At 46.4% G+C, this 20,900-nt stretch overlaps 4 protein-coding genes and 1 long non-coding RNA gene across 9 annotated transcripts; 1 reads left to right on the top strand and 4 right to left on the bottom strand.

Annotated features, from left to right (window-relative positions):
* Positions 1–20: 20 nt before the first annotated feature.
* Positions 21–5,023, bottom strand: LOC147201680 (haloacid dehalogenase-like hydrolase domain-containing 5). Of its 2 annotated transcripts, none has more exons than XM_086117176.1 (9): positions 4,955–5,023; positions 4,385–4,588; positions 4,199–4,311; positions 4,030–4,123; positions 3,436–3,469; positions 3,183–3,354; positions 2,580–2,756; positions 2,099–2,276; positions 21–1,650 (listed from the first exon to the last, which is right to left on the bottom strand). In XM_086117176.1, the coding sequence occupies exons 1-9, from the start codon at positions 5,021–5,023 to the stop codon at positions 1,489–1,491; spliced, it is 1,203 nt and encodes a 400-aa protein (XP_085973302.1). In that variant the 3' UTR covers positions 21–1,488. The 2 variants fall into 2 exon arrangements, with proteins under 2 accessions (XP_085973302.1, XP_085973304.1); XM_086117178.1 differs by having other exon boundaries at positions 4,385–4,594; positions 4,961–5,023.
* A 1,306-nt stretch (positions 5,024–6,329) lies between these two features.
* isy1 (ISY1 spliceosome associated protein) lies at positions 6,330–10,409 on the bottom strand. Its single transcript, XM_086118837.1, has 11 exons — positions 10,283–10,409; positions 9,533–9,555; positions 9,089–9,140; positions 8,930–8,995; positions 8,804–8,846; positions 8,587–8,699; positions 8,397–8,514; positions 8,107–8,229; positions 6,954–7,072; positions 6,706–6,798; positions 6,330–6,616 (listed from the first exon to the last, which is right to left on the bottom strand). The coding sequence occupies exons 1-11, from the start codon at positions 10,283–10,285 to the stop codon at positions 6,509–6,511; spliced, it is 861 nt and encodes a 286-aa protein (XP_085974963.1). The 5' UTR covers positions 10,286–10,409; the 3' UTR covers positions 6,330–6,508.
* Positions 10,410–10,923: 514 nt separating this feature from the next.
* On the bottom strand, positions 10,924–15,371 carry cnbpb (CCHC-type zinc finger, nucleic acid binding protein b). Of its 3 annotated transcripts, none has more exons than XM_086118591.1 (5): positions 15,215–15,371; positions 13,727–13,902; positions 13,471–13,536; positions 12,741–12,939; positions 10,924–12,535 (listed from the first exon to the last, which is right to left on the bottom strand). In XM_086118591.1, the coding sequence occupies exons 2-5, from the start codon at positions 13,830–13,832 to the stop codon at positions 12,418–12,420; spliced, it is 489 nt and encodes a 162-aa protein (XP_085974717.1). In that variant the 5' UTR covers positions 13,833–13,902; positions 15,215–15,371; the 3' UTR covers positions 10,924–12,417. The 3 variants fall into 3 exon arrangements, with proteins under 3 accessions (XP_085974717.1, XP_085974716.1, XP_085974715.1); XM_086118590.1 differs by having other exon boundaries at positions 13,727–13,894; positions 15,215–15,369; XM_086118589.1 differs by having other exon boundaries at positions 13,727–15,370.
* A 1,067-nt stretch (positions 15,372–16,438) lies between these two features.
* On the top strand, positions 16,439–20,889 carry LOC147201676 (pyruvate dehydrogenase [acetyl-transferring]-phosphatase 1, mitochondrial-like). Its single transcript, XM_086117400.1, has 6 exons — positions 16,439–16,574; positions 17,154–17,353; positions 17,621–18,043; positions 18,756–18,856; positions 19,661–20,220; positions 20,484–20,889. Exons 2-6 carry the CDS (start codon positions 17,156–17,158, stop codon positions 20,756–20,758), a joined length of 1,557 nt encoding a protein of 518 aa, XP_085973526.1. The 5' UTR covers positions 16,439–16,574; positions 17,154–17,155; the 3' UTR covers positions 20,759–20,889.
* On the bottom strand, positions 16,842–20,766 carry LOC147201677 (uncharacterized). Of its 2 annotated transcripts, XR_015101580.1 has the most exons (6): positions 20,663–20,766; positions 20,458–20,551; positions 18,655–20,201; positions 17,602–18,083; positions 17,386–17,401; positions 16,842–17,299 (listed from the first exon to the last, which is right to left on the bottom strand). It is a non-coding gene; the product is annotated as an uncharacterized LOC147201677 (long non-coding RNA). The 2 variants fall into 2 exon arrangements; XR_015101579.1 differs by lacking the exon at positions 17,386–17,401.
* Positions 20,890–20,900: the final 11 nt, after the last annotated feature.

The following is a 20,900-nucleotide window of genomic DNA, read 5'->3' as shown; positions in this document are numbered from 1 at the left end:
TGGAGATATTTTATTTTTTACACCCTCAAAATTCCAGAATATGCGGTGAAACGCCACCATTCAGTGTTTTCCACAAAAAAGTGGGTGTTGGTGGCCCAAGTTTAAAAATAAAAAAACACATCCTCAAATAAAAGAATACCCATATGGGGTCCCTATTTAATAACATACATATTCTTTTGTTGCATTTTGGACACTCAAAACATTTGGTGAGGTATTTTCACACACTTTAAAACACAATACAAACACAACTAATATATTGAGAGAGAGCAATAGCAATGTATGAAAAAAATAGAGTAACGACTGTAATAACAACCAAAATCTGCAACACAGTCCATATATTTAGAAACACTCATCCATAAATGACACCCATTTCTGCTAGTGATGGGTTGCCTGAGGTTGTCCTCTTGTCATACAAGAGGTGGGGTCCACCCTGAACTGGTCACCACCGATATACAGTATTGGCACAGAATCATTCTCACCAGGAAAAAAAACATGCAAGCACAGGAGAAACGTGCAAACTCCAAAGAGGAAGCCGGCTGGATTCAAACCCACAACTTTGTGCTGTGAGGCTGACCCGCTTAGCAGTCGGTGTCCGTAACAAAGATGGAAAAGGATATATTTGAGAATCAGCAGAAGGCGATACAAAAGTTTTCTTTTTTTCCCCCAAAAGAGTTGTGATGATCAAAAACAAGTTGAATGGCGCATACCTTGAGTGATGATATTAGTTTATTGGAAAATAGACGTCAATCAAAAGAGCGATTGAATATTGTGAATTTCAAACAATAGATTTTTTTTTTGTCCAAGAAGATAAAACATGAGGAAATGCCATATAGGTAATTTGAGAACCATGTTGCGCATTAGAATAATATATCGATAAAAAATAAATAAAACCCCCTTTTTCTAAGAAAGAAAACACTGCCTGTACGATAGTTATTTCTTGAATAATTAAAGGTGAAGATAGAAAGTTTTTTTTTTTTTTTAAACTCACTTGGAACATCGTCCACTTTCAAGCAACTAGAGAATTAGAATTAATATCCAATAAATACTATGTGCATATATACCACACTTGCTTGTAAACAATAGTTTTACATTATATTGAATACAGTCTTTCGCATGAACATGTTAGTTTACTGAATTAAGGCAGGGAATCATTTACGATCCAAAGTCATTTTGTGACGTCAGAAGTCCGATTTGGCAAATGTTGATGCTGTGTCCAATCCTGCCGCAGACATGACACTTCAGGTGTGACCCCAAAATAAGCCTCTTCATAAAATCCCGGTCAACAAAAGGAGCGCACCCATTGGACAATGGCTGCTGCAGTGTTGTGAGGTTGAGAGTTCCAGTCTCTACTGCAGCCTTCCTGTGTATACTTGACATTTTTGCTGGCATAACGAGGGGGGGGGGGGGGAACCACGGGAGCCCGTTTGTCCACGGAGGACTCAAGATTGTCCTTTGGCATGATTGTGTCGTGAGCGATAGTGGGCAGGATCAGAGGTGTCGGCGGAGCACGAGGTCGACGGCGGCCTCCACGTTCTCCAGCACGAAGGCGGGCTCCAGCAGGCTGGCTTCGGCACTCATGTCCCGATGTCCATGCAGAAAGACATTCTCCTGGGCGGGCGCCGACGCTGGCTTGTACACGCCTGTGCACACCTGACCGCAGCAGAGACAGAAGGCGTCAAAGCATGTCTTTTCCCACTTCTCCACTATCACCAAACAACAAAAGCGCTTCAATGCAGGCCATGTTCAGCTGCTGCTGAGTTGGCCTCTTTTTTTCCCTTTCTAATTCTTTTGTGTCAGTGCGAACAAGATTTCTTCCAAACCCGTTCTTCTTTTGTAACAATGCAACATATGACTTGACAGCCAGTTTGTATGGCCCAGGCCTTGGCGCTTGCGTGGCCGCTTTTGAGCGCCTCGTTGTCACCCCGCGACAACTCAAAGTGAGACGTATTACTGCCACTGCAAACTTTAAGTGAATATACTCGCTGCTCAAGCCCATGGGCTCCTTGCAGCACACTACTCAATTGACAGTTGAGCCGGCTGGGCAAATGGGAATCTTCGATTCTGATGGCGTGACGTGATGTGCTGCGTTGCCACCTACCAGGATGGATTGACAGCACACGGTGGCAGACGCCGGCTCATCAGAGGGCCAGGCCACGGCCGGCTGATTGTCCGTTCCCTGGGACAGCAGCCTGGCGCGGGCGGGGGGCGCACGGTGCTGCTGAGCCAGGTAGCGATTATAAAGGTTGGCGCCGTAAACGTCTGTCATCGGATTATCGCTGAAAAACATTTGGATGATTGTGTAATTGTCACCTTTTTTTGACTTCTTTGATATGACATACATGTGTCTTATTTCACTGTCGTTTTAATTGTGTTACAGTATAACAATTCGCACGTTACTACAATCCGATATTAAGATTATGTGAACAGCCTTAGATTTTGTGTTGCCAGTGTTACAACTGTCACTGACATTATCTTCACAGAACATAACACTATCTGTGTGTGACAACATGGCAACAATAATGCGTACAAAGCTCAAATTGGATGCAAGTGCCACCATAGAGGCGCGCTGTTGTGCTTACCCGACGGCGTAGATGGTTTGAACCTTACGGTGGTCGTTGTGGCGCGTGAGCGCATGCTCGGCGAAGCGGTAGGTGAGCAGGCTGGGTTTCCCCAGCAGCGCCCAGTAGCTCAGCTCTCGTCCTGTCAACTTCTTGTACGCCGACTCCAAGCACAGCAGGAACATGCCGTGGCCAAAACTGACAACCCACACAAGCACAGATACATGCCACATGCACTCTTGCCGTCACATAAAACTCACATTTGCCAATATTGACTTGCAAATGCGCGATTAAAAAAAAATGAATAAAAATATCATTTGGACTATATTTTAACAATATGTTGAAAAATTAAGTAAGTAAACATTGTTTATTCACATGTATGGGTTCATTATGTCTGCAATGTATTATTTACATTGGAAATGTTTCGAATGATTTTGCAGAAATCAATAACCCGTGGCACTGTCCCCTGGTGGCCAAAAATGGCATAGCACACGACCAATCGACCACCCTGCACGGCACTCCGGTGTTTACTTTGGTGACGTCAAGGATACATGCATGTTTGTATCCTGTCATTTTTTGGTAAGGTATTTTTGAGGAGTTCAATTATATATTTTTTTTTATTACCGCGGCGAGGGGGCCTCGGCCAACCACAGCAAGTCCATGTTGCAGGCCAGCACGGGCAGCTGGGCCGGTGACCAATCGTAAGCAGCCGACGGACGTCCATTGGTCAGCAACACATCCACGAGCAGCTGAAGATTGGTCTCCCAACGCACCGGCTCGCCAAACAGCAGCACGGCTGCCGAAAACCCACATTACCCAAAGCAATATAAGAAACCACAATCAGTAACGAATGGGCTCCAAGGATTGTTGCTCTTACCTTCAATTGGGGGAAACGTGTGCGCAATGTTTGACTGCAACACAAAAGAAACGACGTTTACTTCACGTTGTTAAAAAAAAAGGTGATGTAACACATGACCGAGTCCCAGATTTTTTTTGGGGGGGTCGGGGGGGGAGGACGGATTGCAGCCATATAATTCTATTTGATGATTTACTAAAAACAATAAAAATTAAAAACGACACTATGTATATGAACTATATATTTTGGTCGCACATGTAGGGCTACTCGATACTTTTAAGTTGAAACTTTTGATCTTCGAATATGTACTTTTTACTTCAAACATTAAGTTAATACATTTACCTTCACTTTGTAAATACAGTACATTTAATACTTTCTACATTCCTGTACAGTATACTCGTTGTCGGTGTAGTTTATACGTCAACTACTGTGCGTATTTTATTCATGTCAATTTTTTTCTTGACACATGGACTTCACAGATGGAGTGTTTACTTTGCATAAGCCTATGTTGTTTTTGTACATTTTGTACGTGACAAATTCTTGAGCTTTGATATACGTGACGTGATGTTGGCGCGTAAGTGAATTCAGTGTCGTGTATTGCGGTGGCGGACGTACGGCTGCTTTGGGTTTCCGGCTGTGGTCGACCATGTCCAGCAGGGGGTGCTGTTCTCGGAGCTGCTCCATGCTCACCACCTTCTTGAAACCCAAACTGACTCGCGGTGGTCAAGGGCTGGTTCGGGGAGATAGTCGTGGGCGGCACCCAGTCCAACCGAGGCAAGGATACGTGTGCGCGATGTCCGTGATTGGTCCTTGTCCGGACACCAACACGCATTTGTCGTGGAAACTCGTTAACGCTTGCAGAGGACTGTACGACAAAATCACTTGATCTGGACTAATCTGCACACACAGGTCACAACCTTGGTCCAATCACGACCCACCCAAAACACACGCGCATTCAGACGTCACCCACCTGCACATCAAGCAGCGACGACAGCTGTTGCGCTTTGTGTTCAGGTCGACAACTTGCGGCATTGGTAAGGAAGACGACAGGCAGGAGGAAGTCACCGCGGTGGTCAAGCAGCTTCCGCAAGGCTCGCCGCGCCGCCGGGATGACGGAGCCGCCGCGCACCAGCACACCGTCCACGTCCAGCAGGATGCCCACTTCGCACCGCTGCTGCTGCTGCCGGCACATCACAGGGCGACTCCTGTCGATCAAACCATCTCATCTCCCCTGACTGACTGATCATTAACAGCCCCAAAGCACAACTGAAACTCAAGGCAACATTTCCTAAGTACTAAGACTCAACTTTTGAAACACGATCAAGTTAGAACAGACCCTTCTAGTCAGCTCATATTTCAAATCAAATCGATTACCATCGACCAACTGATTATTGTTACCGGGGCAGAAGAAATGTAAGACGAGTCCAGTCGGCTTTTGTCTTCCATCATCGCTGAAGTCCAATACTACACCCCAAGTTCCAACCATTTGTTTTCTACAATTTTTTTTCAGTTCTTTCATTCATGTTGTCATCACAAACACACTGACCTGCAGAGTGTTGGTGCAGCGCGCCACCGTCCTGAGCGCGTACTGCAGGCGAGCGCACCACATGACGATGATGATGATGAAGACGACAATTGCCTGCCGCTGCTCTTCTTATAGAAGTTCTGTTGTGTGACATAATCACGGGGAGGGGGGGGGGGGGGTGTTGGGCTACCAACACGGCAGCCAATCGGAGCGATGCGAGCCCTGGCACGCTGATCGGGCCGCTTTGCTCATTCCCGCATGGTTGCCTCTCACTTTTCATCCAATTAGATTGCAGCGTCTATGTGTTACCATGTCAATGTCGTCGGCAAATTCCTCATTTTCTCACTCGTGCACACACACACACACACACCAACGCGCACTCGCTCTCTCTCTCGCGCTCTCTAACACACACACACACCCACACACACGCACGCATGTTAGCATGTACCTCATTCTACGGGCTAAAAGCTAACATGTGACGATGAGCTTTAAAAGCTAAGCATAGCATAGCAAAGCAAAGCACAAAGCACATGGCTTTTGTCCGCTGATCTTGAACTGACTGGCCAGCACTTCCAAACAAAGGGCTGCTTGTATCTGATTAAATGCTGCTGACTTGGGTTAGGTCGCCGCCACCACCTCAAGCGTGACCCATCACATGTGCCGCCGCTCGTCACATGCCACAGCACGCTGGGACCAATCAACTCATCGGCCGCCACATTGAAGACGCGTGACCAAGACCCATGCGCTCACTATATGCCTCGGCTGACGAGAGATTGGCGCATTTGCCTCCCACCCGGGGGTCCTGCTTCTTGGACGAGCACTCAGTGGCGACCAATCAACTGTCTATATGCACCCTGAGTGGAAGTCAAAACTTTTTGAGACAATATGTTTTATGCGCCTGGTTTAAAGACAGCATTCTGAGTAATCTTGGGTGGCCATTTTTGTGTCGTAAAGCCACTTGCTGGTAAGTGAAAATGAGATCACCACAGGGCTCAGGTAATGACCAGTCACGGCTCACCTGCTTTCTGTGTTTGGTCATGTGACACTGGCAAGCTGAGCTCGCCGTTGGGCTCAGTGACGTCATATTCAGTCAACAGCAAGTGGCAGTACAGTACAGGACAAAATGGCTGCATTTTGCTTCCTCACTCCTATTCCACAAACAAGATTAATTCGTTTTGTCCAAGAACATTTTTAACTTGACTTGGTGACCACTCCATTGCTGGTCAAAAATGGGGCCTTTTGTCAGGTTGTCATTAGTGATTTGGCGAATGGCTGTCGATGGGGCTCATTTTGATGTCAATTGGGTTCAAACACCAACAACCATTTCATGCCCCCCCCCCCTCCCCACAACCTGCATTGTCACCAGTAAATCACGTTTGTCTTAAATCGCTTCCAGTCTGACCGCCATCAACTTTTATTGAAAAAAATAAAATACAAAATACAATTGGAAAACATCCTGGGAATGAAGGCTATCGCTGTTGCGACACCATTGCTGATGACAGACAGGTGTGTATACGTGTGTGAGTGTGTGCGTGTGTATGTGTATGTGTGTGTGCGTGTGCGCACGTGTCACAGTCCAAGCAGCGTTCTGGCTTCCAGACTTTGTTGCTGCAGAGTTTCGCTAGCGTAACGTTGCAAAAGCTCCATCTTCTTCCGGCGGACCAGAGCCTCCTCCACCTGACACGCACGTGCACCCAATCAAGGTTAGCGCACGCAACTAGCGGGTGAGCGGTCCGTGTCTTTGATGTCTTGTTTGTGCACATTACCTCTTTCTGTGAGGGAACAGGCACGTGTGCGAAGAAGGACACGCCCTCTTCATCTTCCTCCAGATTCTCCAGAGCACACTCGTCCTCTTCGGGCTGCGGACAAAAAAAATAAAGACAAAACAAAATAAATATTAAGCACACACAAAACAAATGCGCACACATAGCATTAATGGTGCTTGACATGACTAGCAGGAGGCGTCGGTATCATAGCAAAGGTCATGTGACAAGTTCATTTCTTAGCTCACGACCTCCAGGTTGTTGACAGAGTAGATGCTGGGCTCCTCCTCTTCCTCTTGTGGGACTTTGTTGTCCCCTGAAGGAAGAAATTCGCGATCCGTCCTCCATTTGTGCACTGCTTCAGACACCGCTACATGTACACACACACGCGGGTATATTCAAACTCGGGTCAAGCCATTATGGAGTATGTGACTGATTCTACTTCCACATGTGTGTCACAAGTGAGTTGATTTTTTTTTTTTTAAGACAACTATAAATACATTTGACATATCGTGCCTGACAACAGCGCTGACGTTAGTGCATTCATGCTGATTTTACGTTGTCATTTAGCTAGCAGTTTGATTTATTTTCAGTTCTGGCCTCGCCATCGGGTTCGATTGTGGGAATTATGCCAAGTTTAACTCATTCAGTACCAGCCAATTCTGGACCAAGTCTGAAAAGACGTTTAAAAACGTCTTTGGGAGTGAATGAGTTAAGGGTTAATCTCGCGGCCAATCCAATTTGGTACTGACCGAAGGTTTGCGAGCCACGCAGTCCAACTCCTCAGAGAAATGACGATCACAGACAAACAGCTGTTGCTGGATGCTGTGTTCCGTGCTCCCGATAATAAATTCCAAGCATTTCTGGCAAATACTTTCATCTTGAGAAAGCAAAGTCCTAAACTTCTCTTTCACAGCCAAACAGCCATTTTCCCTACTTGTACATTTTCTAAACTAAAATGTTGTAGTTAAAAAAAAACGAACTGTTGTTGTCATTAGGCAGACTAGGTGCTAAAAGGAGCCACTTTTACCACCTTGGAGCAAAAATGAAACTGAATACTTTGTCATTCAGCATTTGCTTTAACTTTATCCATCCAATCATTATCTCAGCCGATTATAACAGATTTATTTTTTTTAGATTGAGGTTTAAGTCTCTTTATCTTTGTCCTGTATAGTCCTGAGTGATTTTATCGACCGGTTAATTAATTGGACAGGCCTTAATTTAATCTTCAATGACGAGAAGGCGTATTAAAAAAAATAAATTAAATAAACATTTTTTAAAAATAGATGAAACACACATTCACTCACTCCCAGATTGACATTCATTCATTCTCTCAGATCTCTATCTCACACACACACACACACACACACACACACGCACACACACACACGAGCAAAATGACACCTTGCTTCTCGTGCTGCATCTCCAGCGGAACCAGGACGCCGTCGTCTTCGTCTCGGTAGCCATAGTACTCGGCGTCCACGTCCTTCATCAGCTCACCGCGAGTCTTGCGCAGCTCGGGGGCGGCTGGCCATCAGCCACCAAAACACGCAACACAAACACATAATTGCAGACAAAATAAACATAAAACGGACATGGAAAACACACATGTGGCAAAGTGAGCATTTGGTGGTACATTACGTGACCTGCCCATCACGTCAGGTGAGCGTGTCAGCGTCGGTGCGCGCACTTACGTTCTTTCTCAAAGAGTTCTCGCACTCCAGGCAGATCTCTGGCTGCACCAAAGTATTTGTAGCCTCGGTTGCCAGGAACTTCCCGACCCTCGTGGTCCAGCATCCTGGGCCCATAGCGCTAACGCACACGTGCCATGAGTAATGATTGACAGGTGCGACATTTGATGACTTGCACGGTGCGGGTGCCAACCTTGTAGTCGGAACCTCCCAGTTCCCGTATTCGATATTCCCAGTGCCGTTTTTCCCTCAGCAGTTTGTTGATCTCGTCGTTCAAATCTCGAATCTTGAACTCGCCCAGACCCGCTGTGCACAAACGCACAACCACGCACATTCACGCGCACACAAAGAGAGACACGTCAGACAGATGGACGGACAGACAGATTGATGCTGCTTCTGCTTCAACTCACCATTTTGGATCTGAGCCACTTTTTTGGAAACCTCACTGATGATCTGAAAAACACGCAACACACGTTTTAATTGCGTGCCATCAAGCCAGTGGTCAGTTAATGTGCTCATATGCAAGCGGGAGGAACCTGTCTTCTCCACTTCTCAGCTTTCGGAAGATCATTGCACTCGGACGCCAGGAATGGACGACGCTCCTGCACACGCATGCAGCAAAATTATCCTCAAGAGTGAAAGAAGGGAAATAGTGAAAGAAGTTAAGCGCATGAAAGATGTGAGTAAATTGCAACCTTGACTTTTCCTTCCTCCAGCTGAGCTTGTCGGAAACGAGCCAAGGCCGTCCTGAAAAAAAAACAAAAAACACTGCAGATTGGAAAAGGACACTTTGACACCCCACACCTGCTCACCCCAACCACGACCTGTCTCCTGGCTTAAGAGGACATGTGTCGGCTCTCCAAGCAGCAAAGCATAAGTAAGGCTCCAGGGTCGCTCGGCCTTCACTCAGATCTTCAAGAAATCTTTGGAACTTGAAACGTTCCATCATTATCCCGGTGCCCAAGAATTTGCAATTTAGGGACTGAACGACTACAGGCCTGTCATCAAGCCCTTTGAATGCCTTGAGTTGGACTACCGAAAGAGCATCCTGGATGACCTGGGCTGCGCAGGGAACTACGTGTGTATTCTGACCAATTGTCACTGTACCAGCAGGAGCGTTTGTGTTTGTGCGTACTCACATGGCCTTCTCAGCATTTCGAGCCTGTGTAAAAACAACAGGGTGCCAAATGTGTCATCAAGCAACATTAGACCACCCCCTCCTCCCTTCATTCACAAATGACAACAATATTTGTATTCACTAAAAAAAAAAGCGCATTTATGACCAATAACACAAATGATTGACATCAATATAATCGTGGGACGGTTTTGTAAGCAGATGGAGCGCCCCTCCTCGCACAACGCTTAGGTAGACGTGCTCGATTAAATTACCCACGCGTCCAAGATGTTCAAGGGAAAGACATTAGCGTTTTATGTGCACTTTATATGATCATATTTAGATTTGTTTCTTTTGTCCCGTGTAATATATGTGGCTCCGTAGTTAATCATGCACACAAGAGAAAAGTTTCAATGCTGCAAGTGTGACTTGCACACAAAAGTGTTTTCAACTTGCGTCTGTATGCTCTGTGTTGGCGCGCACGAGAAGCTCGTCCACAAATTTGAGAATTTTACATTGACCAGGTGATCAAGCTGTAACGACGTAAGCTAAACGAACACATTCGTCTCATTACTTCAACTCAGTGGAAGCTTCGGCTCTTAATTTGAATGAATCTAAACAGCAGCATCGACGATACTGCAAACTCAAAATCATCTTTCGTAGAGTCACTCGACTGCACCTAGCGCGATGCTAGGGGGTTAGCTTCAGACTCCTACTTAATATTTGTGACATTTAAATGTTTGTAAGCTTAATTGAGATTTGAAGCAGTCCTTACCATCGCCGCTGTAGACTTTCAGACGCTATCGATGAGCTAAATTGGTAATTGCCTTCTGGAATAAACCTCACCAAAACGTCAAAATCACGCCGACCAAAACAGGAAGTGTCGTCGAGTCCACAGCTTCCGATACTTCCGGATTCATGAGACGCCGAGCGCCTGGCGTTCAAACGACTGACCCCTACGGGAGCTAACTAAACTGCATACGCCTTTTCCACAGCAGAAACGTTTTGTTGAACTTTTCAATTTACCGTAAAATTTGCCCTTTGTTTCCACCAAAAAGATGCATCTCCGTAAAGACGATTCCCCGGGGACTTTTTCAATACCTCCTCATCACAATTACGACTTGTATGGAGAATTTCAAAAATATTAATTTTAATTTCATTGTGTGGAACCCATGCCTGCGTGTGTTGCAACATGGAGACTTGGAAAACTTGCAGCACAGCGGCCTTCCAGGACCTGAGTTTGACACCCCTGCTCTAATCTAAATTGTCCCAAGGTATGACTGGAGTGACCGCGAATGGTCGTTTGTCTGTGTGCACAGCGATTGGCTGGCAACCATTACCCCGCCTCCTGCCCAAAGATTCGAAAGATTAGTTTTTTACGAATAGAACCGGTAATTGAAGTCGCCGTAAAAGGAGTCAGACATTCCTCCTTCACTTTATTGCCAGCTTCAACAAATGACATTTTGCAGCCATGTGTCAAATTGTACAAAAATAACATTTGCTCAACTTCAACCGAAAATCACAAAGTTTTCATTTGCCTTTTGACAGCAGGGAAAAGCACCTTTGGGGGGGGAAAAAAATGATTTTTTTCAGGACTGCTGCTGTGATTGGGTCCTCAGCACTGTGAAGGTGTGATCTGATTGACTGCTTGCTTTCATGAATCAGAACACTATTCCATATCCCATTGGAATGAATGCAAATTCCATTAACCTACCCCCCCCCCAAAAAAAGTGTTTTCATTAGAAAAGCTGCTTCTAATGAAAGTTATTTTCTTAGTTACATTTTTTTGTTTGTTTCTTTTCATAAATACGTTTTTTTCAGCTGTTACTGTTGTACAATTTTTTTTTTCCGGCCTTTCACATTTTTCTTTTGAAAAATTTAATTCCAGAAAAAATAAATCTTAATGGGAAAATAAAACAAATGTTTTTTTCCTAGTGAATGCTATACATATCTGTAAGGTCATTTGGATGCAAGCTGTCCATTAAGGAATGAATACATGTGTATGTTGTTTTGAATGTGCTCCAATCCCAGAAAGAAAAATTCCCCAAAACAGAAAATCATTGTGAAAATACTTTTTTCGGAAAAACAAAATCTCCCAAAACAAAACAAAAAAACATCTGAAAAATAGAAACTAACAAATAATTAATCCCCCTCACACCCTACAAGTGAAGGGTTCTTAAAAGTTTCTGTAAGGTTGTTTAACGAGCTTTCAATAAAGGAATGAAATGTGTACAAACTCCAAAAAATAAAACCAAGTAAAATCCCCAAATTTGGAAAACATTAAAAATAAATGTGAAAAAAAACGTATTCAGAAAAAAAGATTTTTTTTTCTTAAATTAATTGAGAAAGTGTTGTTTTGCAATACGCTTCTCTGCCACCCAAACTGCATACTGTATATGCAACCAGTGGGTATAAAAACATGATGGTACCCAATGTTTTGTCCTTGTCGTTTTTCTCCTGGGCAATTTCTTGAAAGGTTAGCAAAGCAAGTTCACGGTGCATTCGTGTCACCAATTTGTCTTGTTATCCCAGCGTAAGGCAACCAATGTGAACAGATTGCTTGCTGCTGGCGTCAAGTGATGAGGGCCTGAAGCGTATCGAAAATTTTCATCGTATCTTAAGTCCCAAAGAAAAACTAAAATCATCGTAATGACGGCTCGTGTGTGGGAAAGTCACGAGTCGAGACGCTTGCATTTCCAGGTGCCGCCGCACTTCATTTGATAAGCGAGGCCGGACATCCGATGATGGGAATGCGTCTCCTTGTTCTAAATGCCAAACAGTTTGTCGTTTTTCGAGTCCCCGTTCGCTTGTAGCCCTGCTGGCGCTGATGATATGGATCGGCCAAAGGTGCTCCCAAGGCGGTGCTCCCAAGATGGCGCGCGATCGTGCGAGCGGGTGAGTGGGCAAGCGCTAGGCCTCCTGGTCGACGGTGCACTCCTTGGCCAAGTGGCCCGTCTTGCCGCAGTTGTGGCAGCTGAGCTGGGAGGCTTGCTTGCAGTGCATGGCCACGTGGCCGATCTCGCCGCACCTGACACGCACGCCCACAGCCACACAGATGTGCGTCAAGCATTCGTCGACGCACAATTTATCATATGTCTACGCGCACATATATCCATGCATATGTTTGTACGTAAATGTACACAATACTCGTGTGAGAGTCGGGTGCCGAATCGTGTCTTGACTTGTAAACCAAATGTGCACTGAAGGCGATGCGTTGTGGCGGCGGCGCCCACCTGTAGCATTTAACCTTGTGGCAGCCCTTTTGGATGTGTCCAAAGCCGCCGCACGAGTAGCACTTCTGCTCGTGCGCGTGATTGCATTCTCGCGCCATGTGACCCGCCTTGCCGCAGTTGTAGCACAGCGGCTCGCGCTCCTTCTTGGGCTCCTGGCACTCCCGGGAGATGTGACCCGCACGCCCGCAGTTGTAGCACGCTGCAAACACACCAACCACATCAGTGTGTCAATAAGCACTCCTGGCGCAGATATCGAACCTTTCCATCTGGCGCATGTATCTAATGTCCTTTTCATCAAAGGAAGGAATTCACTTCGATGACTGATAAACATTAATTTTATCACCGGCTCCATTGCAAATCTTTTAACTGCCACCGCTGCTATACTGCCAGTGCGACTGCGTGAACAAATCCACCCGGGGACCAGTCACGCAACATCCAGAGCTGTGTAGGTGGTAGAAATAGAGCGTGATGTTGGTTGCCAACCGCCAAAATGACGAATAAATATAAAACAAAGTCCTCCCCAAATTCCAGCGGGATTTTTGCAGGACATTTTAGGAACTATCTGGGTCCACCGTTTGAAGTGGCTAATCCCACCACAAATCCCGTCACGCTGCAAAAACCTGGGACGAGTGACGATTCGAATCTTGAAAAGGTCGTCATTTGGGTCATTCCTATCTCGAAAGAGCACTTTACAGCAAAACACATTGAAATCAACCCATTGTGTCCTTACCGTCTTCCGTTCTCTCGCAGTCTCGGGCCACATGTCCTCGTTCCCCGCAGCGATAGCAGAACATGTCTGAAACGCAAACAAGGGGGAGGACGTGACATGTCGTCCTCACGATGACAAGGAGATGAAAATGTGACGTGAGGACAAGACGACAAAAGGGGCTAACATCAGCCTAAGGTGAGCAAGATTGTTTTTTTTTCACGACATCGGACGTGAAGGCGACATGAAGACACCAGAACAAGACACAGAAGCACACCACCTTTGGGCCTGGGTCGTCCCCTGCCCCGGTGTCCCCTGGCCACGTCGGGACAGTTCTTGATCCAGTGTCCGGCTCGGCCGCAGCCGAAGCACTCCACGCCGCTCATGTCCTCGCCGACCTCGTCCTCCTCCTCGTCCCGCCGCCTTCGTCCCGCCGCGCCAACAAGACCTGACGTGCTCATCATAGACATGGAATAAAGCATAGTTTCTAGTCATAAAAAACATCAGAAGGCACATCGCTCTGACGTCGTTACACACGCGCTTCAACGACACGTTGTCAAAAGGGATTATACTATCATGGGCCAAGAGTTCCTAAAAACGACCACTGAAAAGCCCTTCACTGTGATTAAGCATTGGCTTTTGTCGATTTGTGGTGCCTCGAGACACAAATGACCTGACCTACCAGCTTTCCAAGATACGAGCTGTCATTAGACCAAATGTTTGTTTTTTTTCTTTCTATAAATCTCTGCCATCGTTTATATTTTCACCAACATTCCTGGAAAATCACAATGTGATTGTTTGAAAATCTACACACTTGAAGGGAATAAATGTTGCATATGATATTTGTCACCTAATTGTTCCGAGAACTCATGAACATGATCAGTGTGTTCACTGTTCACACAATAATCACACATTTCACTATGGCGATCTAAGATAATTTGAGCAAATTTCTCCTTTCACAAGTGTGCACGTCGCCAAGAACTTTTCTGACCACTGGCGTCATTTCAAAGCGACGCCTCTGTTGTTGCGGTGCACAATTCCAACGTAGGGGGGCGAGAGAAGCTACGCAGCAGCGTCGCGCGAGGAAATGTCACATTGCTCGTATGTTTTGGATCGTCACGTGCGCATTTCTAAACCGTTTTGGTTCCCAGTAATAACTCATACATTGCTGTCCATTTCATTTGTTACTCTTTACTGGAAAAATATTTTATTTTATGAAAAATCTGTACCGTATTATAAAAGGAAGACATGACAAAGTCAATCATGAACAAAATCAATCATCATTAAACCAGAATATTTGCTAAATCTACTTGGAAATATTTGCAACCCCCAAAAATGTATACATTTGGGCATTTTCTGAAATTGAAGCTTAATGTGTAGGGACGGATTAAGATCGCCGTCAAAAAGATGTATGCGTGATCAAGGATAATTTTGAAGTCACGGCGATGATGCTTGAAATCGGGATGAATGTGATCTGGCAACTCCAATGATTTTGACATTCCTGGACGGACAGACAGAAGAGCATGATGGCCAGCATTTGGAAGCGGGAGTTGGGGCATCCGGGCGCAGCACCAGCGGCCCCAAGACGCTTAGTTCCCCTACGCCTCAAGCTGCGACTCTCCCCGTGAAAGTGGGCCGCCGCTTAGCCCCCTAGCCTGTTAGCATCCTGGGCAGGCGAGAGAGTGAGCGCCATGGCGCCTCCTGTGGTGGTCCTGCTGGGGGAGGGAATAGAAGATTGAAGCGCGGGGCGTCAATTGGACTAACTCACCTCGCAGCTCAGTATCCAAATGGCGTCTCAGCACCAAATGTGATGAGGCGGCGGTTTTGTTTTGGTTGATCCTGTGGCTGTTCCGACTCTTCGTTCTAACTGAATTTGCACACGACTCGCAGCGAAGCGAACCGAGCAGACGTTAACGCATCAGCGCTGATGCATTCACGTGGTGTAGGAAATGGTGTGTTTTATGACGTGATTTTATAAACAATTCAAGACATCACATGCCATCTTACTTGCTGACACGTCATTAGGCCAAAACTCAAACCAATTTATAGTAACCCCTTGTCGCCAATCACTTTTGATCAACCCTACCCGTGTTTTAGAGCATTTATGGTCCTTGAAATTTTACTTCAGTTGTCTTTGAAGTGTGTGAAATAATCAAAAACTTTTAAAAAAATTACAGCCAAAGCTACAATGGTATCAAAGGTCTTCTCATCAAATAAATTATAGATGATCCCCTACCCAAATGTTCTCTTTTGTCATTCCAGTCTGGTGTAGTCCCTCCAAACCTAATAATTGCGAAAGTCCTTTTGTCGACTTTAAGATCCCCCCCACCCCCGCTAGTCCTTATTAGAACATAATAATACTATTGAAATAATGACAATTTTCTTATTTCATACCTTTTTGGATCCCAGCTCCAAAAAGGTTGATGACCCCTCCTTTAAAAGTCACTGAAACTACAATTCATCTTATACTCGCTTTTTATATTATATATTCTTATTTTTCCCCTTCAACGTCGTTGTAATTAAATGTTTTTAGCTACATTTTATTTTGAATTTTCACTTAATAATAATAATAATAGATTTTATTTATAAGCGCCTTTCAAGACTTGTACTGTTCATCCAGAATTTTCCATTTGTAGGAGTTTCTGAATGGGAGTGGAATCTTGTACAAGGATTTTGGCTTCATTCGCTCCTTACGCTGTTGTTAAATTGTGCTAAACAAACAAACAAACAAACGAACTTGAAGCTTGTCTGTTTTTGGAAGTGACTTCAAGTTGCTGTTTTTTATTTTCTTGAATGACTTTAGGGTGGTCTATTGTTGGGGCTGGGGGGGGGGGGGGGGGTCCAAAGGTGACTGTGTCAACTGTTCCTTTGTTCTGTGTGTGTGTGTGTGTGTGTTTTGTGAGCAAGTTGATGGTTGACCGATTAGTTACGTCATGCAACATGATGTGAAAGCTGCCAAAGGTCTCGAGACAGGCGTCAAGACAACGACCAATTGGACAAGCTCCGACTCCCAAAGGAGGAAGTCCCAAGGTGAGGTGGCGAGAGTGCAACTCTGCACATTGGCTCAACTAGTCATCAACTATTTGGACTGCACTCAATATCAAAGAGGTACAAGACAGGAAAAACAGGTTAGTTGACCTTTCCCTCAAGGTCGGACAATCTTTCGGGGAGAGCTTGTTATTTCATCCATTAGGTTAATTTGTCAGTTGAATCATGGGTCAATCGGTTGGTCAGTTAGTTGACATTATGGTTGCAGTGCACAATTATTTTAACAGAACATTAATCTGTTGATCTATTCAATTACTGTAATCGAATGGGATGATTTTTTTAAATCCATCACTTTGTTGAAAAACAGAAGATTGTTTCCTCTTGTGCAGAAAACACAAAAACATGAATTATCGTTAATGGTTTTATCTGTGACATCCATCAGAAAATATTCCTCAATGTCTTTGGGGGAAGGAACAAGTAATTGATTCATTGTTGCAGCTCGAGTATTGATCGAGATCCCCAATTTATGAGTTGGTGGGTGTGTCCCCTCCCCTGGTGTGGTCAGACAGTTTTTGCTGTTGCCAGTCGTGAATGGCTAATGAGTGTTTTGTCTCATGGCCGGTCGTTCTTTAGAAACACCCTCAAGAGTTTGCTTCCCAAAATCCAACTTTGGCAAGTAAAATGACAGCATCCCGTAAAATACAAGTGTCACTCAACAGCCATGTTAGGAGGAGGCGTCAACTTGGGCCGGCGCCGCAGCTTGCGCGGGCTCTTGCTGTTTATCGGGCGGGGGCCTCCATCTCTGCCTGCCTGCAGACGCCATCACCCGGCAGGCGGAAGGAGGAGCAGCAAATACAGGGCGGCACTGGAAGTCCAGGGGGCACACATGAGCGTACCAGACATCAACAACATCCTCAAGGTAGGTAGGATGGGAACAAATGATGTACTAACGTGTTAGATGAGGCCTCTCAGGAAGGAAAGATGTGAGGAAGAGAAAAAGGAAGGATGTGGAAAGGAAGAATATAAAGGAAAAACAGCAAGAAGGAATTAGTCGCACAGGAAGGAAAGAAGGAAACGATTAGACCAATTAACTGAAGGCTAGGAGGGAGGAGAGAATGTCGTAAAAGCTGCGAAGAATTGAAGGTAGGGCCTGAGGCGTCCCCTTACTGGGAATCTTCTGGCGCAGGCCAACGAGTACAGCCAAGTCCTGCCGCGAAGCCCCGCCTCCCACGGGGCACTGTCCTTCCATAGCAACACGCTGGCGTCCAACCAGCCGGGCGAGGACTGCCGCAGCAGCGCCACCTGCCTGTGGGAGGGCGGCGGCGTCCTGTTCGGCGTCTTTGACGGTCACGGCGGCCCGGCGTGCGCGCGCGCCGTCAGCCGCCGTCTGTTCTACTACATCGCTGTGGCCACGCTGCCCCTGGCCGCGCTTGCCGAGTTGGAGCGGGCAGTGGACGAGGGCCGCGCCGTGCCCCCCTTGCTCGAGTGGCTCAAACACCCCCGGGACCACCGGGGGCCCGACGGCGGCCGCGTCGCCTTCCAAAGTCTGCGCAACTACTGGCAGGAGAGGCTGGACGGGGACGATGACGACGACGATGACGACCAGCAGGTGAACGCAGCAGAGACACTGGAACTTTTCCATTTCACGACTGCAAAGGTTAACAAAAAGTTGAGTATCGCCTAAATAGCGATAAAAGTTATAATGTATTAAAATCTACTTGTTTTGACGTTTTGCACTGTGACAGGATTTGGGTTTTTTTTGAATTGAACGACAAATTTAAGTCGAATTTTGAAAGTGATGCATTTCACGTTCGAACACGTAATATTTGTTTGTCAAAATATTTTTACTCCACATTGGCAGCTCCACGATTCGGTAGTTAAACATTAACACATTTTTCTTTCTTTACGAGGGAGTCGGGTGGTAGTAAATTCTTGGTGAGGAAAATATTTACAAAAACTACAAAGACTATCGAGAAAGATTTGGAATCACATTTTGAAGCTATGGGACATAAAATCAAACATGGAAGTTTTGATTATTATGCCAATACTGTAATTGGGATACCTGGAGTAATGCATAAATTACCTTGCTTCGTTTGCTTTGCCCAACGAAGAAGTCAAACTTATGTTAAAACATGACATTACGTTAAAATGTAACCCTCTGACTCGCATAAGTTTACATGCAGTTGTTGCACATTCAATGCAATGGAGATGGAAACGTACCGACGTTCAATGAGGCGCCTGTGTACATTCGCATAAATGTTTGTCGAACCCCATCTTGGTATTGTGATGCCATCATGCCACTCCTCTCCAATTGGTTGCAGGACAACAGCAGGCTGAGTTGTGCGCTGGAGAAAGCTTTTCGTCGCCTTGACTACGACCTGTCTGTGGAAGCTCAGGTGCACGCGTCGGCATGCTCTCAAAGGTCCGTCTTCCCAACGGGCGCTCTCTCGGGAATCGACACGGGATGCCCGAGAAGGGGGGAACAGAGTGAGGATGATGTGGAGGGAGGGAGTAAGGAAAGAAAGATGAAAAGGAGGTGAGGAGGATACAGTACATCGACGTATACAGGCCAGGATTGGAGGAAGGTTGCAGGAAATGTAAGAAAAGTGAAAAGATGGGTAGGAAGGAAGGAGACGTTTTATTGAAGCAAGAAAACGGGTATGTTTAGGGATAGAAGGAAGGAAAGAGAGAGAAAAACAGGACTGAAGGAAAAAAGGACGGAAAGAAGGAAACATGGATGTTTGAAAGGACGGGAAGAAAGGAACCAAAGAAGGAAACGTCAAAGGGGATAAGGAAGCATGATTGAGGAGCTGGAAAGGAGGATAAGAGGAAATAAATCAGGATGAATGGAAGAAAAGTGTGGATGAAGGAAGGTCAGTAGGGAGGAGGCATTGAAGGAAAGAGGGTTGGGTTGAAGGAAGTATAGCTGTTTGAAAGGGTGCAAGGAAGCAAACATGGATTTATTGATGTGCACATCACTTATTTGATGCTGGAATGATTGACTGAAATGATGGACAGCAGGACATCAGCATCCAACTTGTGGCTGACCGCTCCCTCAAATATTTTTCGCAACACTTTTATGTTCGAAACGCATCAGATCCATTGGGCGCACAGTCGAGTTAAAATGAGGTAGAAGGAAAAAAGAAGGAATAAAGGAAGGGGGAAAAGCAGGAAGGAAGAAAGTACCCGGACAAATGATTTCTTGGCCTCGCCGGGTTTTCCGCAGAGGCCGGTCTCCAGCCGAGGAATCGAACGGGCCCTCCCCCCTGCGCGTGGCGCTATCCGGCTGCACAGCGTGCGTGGCGCACGTGCAGGACGGCATCCTGCATGTTGCCAACCTCGGGGACAGCCGGGCCGTCCTGGGCGTGCAGGAAGCAGATGGCCGCTGGACGGCCGTCGGTCTGACCAACGATCACACCGCCGACAACCCAGATGAGCTGCAAAGGGTCCTGGGAGCTCACCCGCCGTCCGAGCACCGAACGGCAGTGCGGCATCACCGCCTGCTGGGCTTGCTGTTGCCGTTCCGGGCCTTTGGGGACGTCCGCTTCAAGTGGCGTCCAGAGACCCTAGCTCGACTGTACGAGACGCGGCCCGACCTCCGCGAGGGGGGCCGCGCCCTACCACCGCCACCCCACTACTTGACCCCACCTTACCTGAGCGCCGAGCCGGAGGTCACACGACGCCGTATCTTGCCGTCTGACAAGTTTGTGGTTCTGGCAAGCGATGGACTTTGGGAGCTGATGCACCGACACACCGCCATACAAAGGCTGGGGGAACACCTCAAAGGTAACACATTGTTGCGGACAACGGGACAGTGCGAGCGAGCGTGTTTTTACCTTTGAGGTTGAACATGTTGGGGAGTAGGAAGCAGTTTGTCTTTTTGAGCATGTACAACAGTGTGTGAGCTTGCGTGTCTGCTGCAGTTTAACATGTTTGAAGAGCAGGACGCGGTGTGTGTGTTTGAGTAAGAGGCTAAGTGTGTATGCTGCAGTTCATCATGTTAGAAAGTAGAAAGGGGCGTACCCTCAAGCTCCTTTTCATTGCTCCAGACCTCCGGGAGCAGAAGCCAATTATCGCCAGTGCGGGCATGACCCTTGCTGACCTACGGCGCCTCCTCCTGGAGAGGAAGGGAAGCGTGCGGTCAGTCCCGGAGGACTACAACGCCGCAACCCACCTTCTGCGTCACGCCTTGGGGGATGACGGCTACGGGGGTGTGGCTACATCTCGCCTTTCCAAGATGCTCAGTCTGCCCCCTGAGGTGGCCAGGAGGTACCGCGATGACATCACCATCACCGTCATACACCTGAACGAACCCCACCTCTGACCTATCAACTCCCAAAAAAAACAAGGGTCCATGTACACACTGCTGCATGTGTGTATTTACTAGTGTGTAGCCCACATTTAAATAGCTTGAAAGCATGTAATGTCCCCCCCTAAAAAAAAAAGACTTGTTTATGACTTGAAAA

The sequence above is a fragment of the Hippocampus guttulatus genome, chromosome 8, assembly GCF_054856545.1.
Source record: "Hippocampus guttulatus isolate MCC_2025c chromosome 8, RoL_Hgut_1.0, whole genome shotgun sequence".
NCBI classification, from domain to species: domain Eukaryota; kingdom Metazoa; phylum Chordata; class Actinopteri; order Syngnathiformes; family Syngnathidae; genus Hippocampus; species Hippocampus guttulatus.
This window is presented reverse-complemented; position numbering and strand designations above follow the sequence as displayed.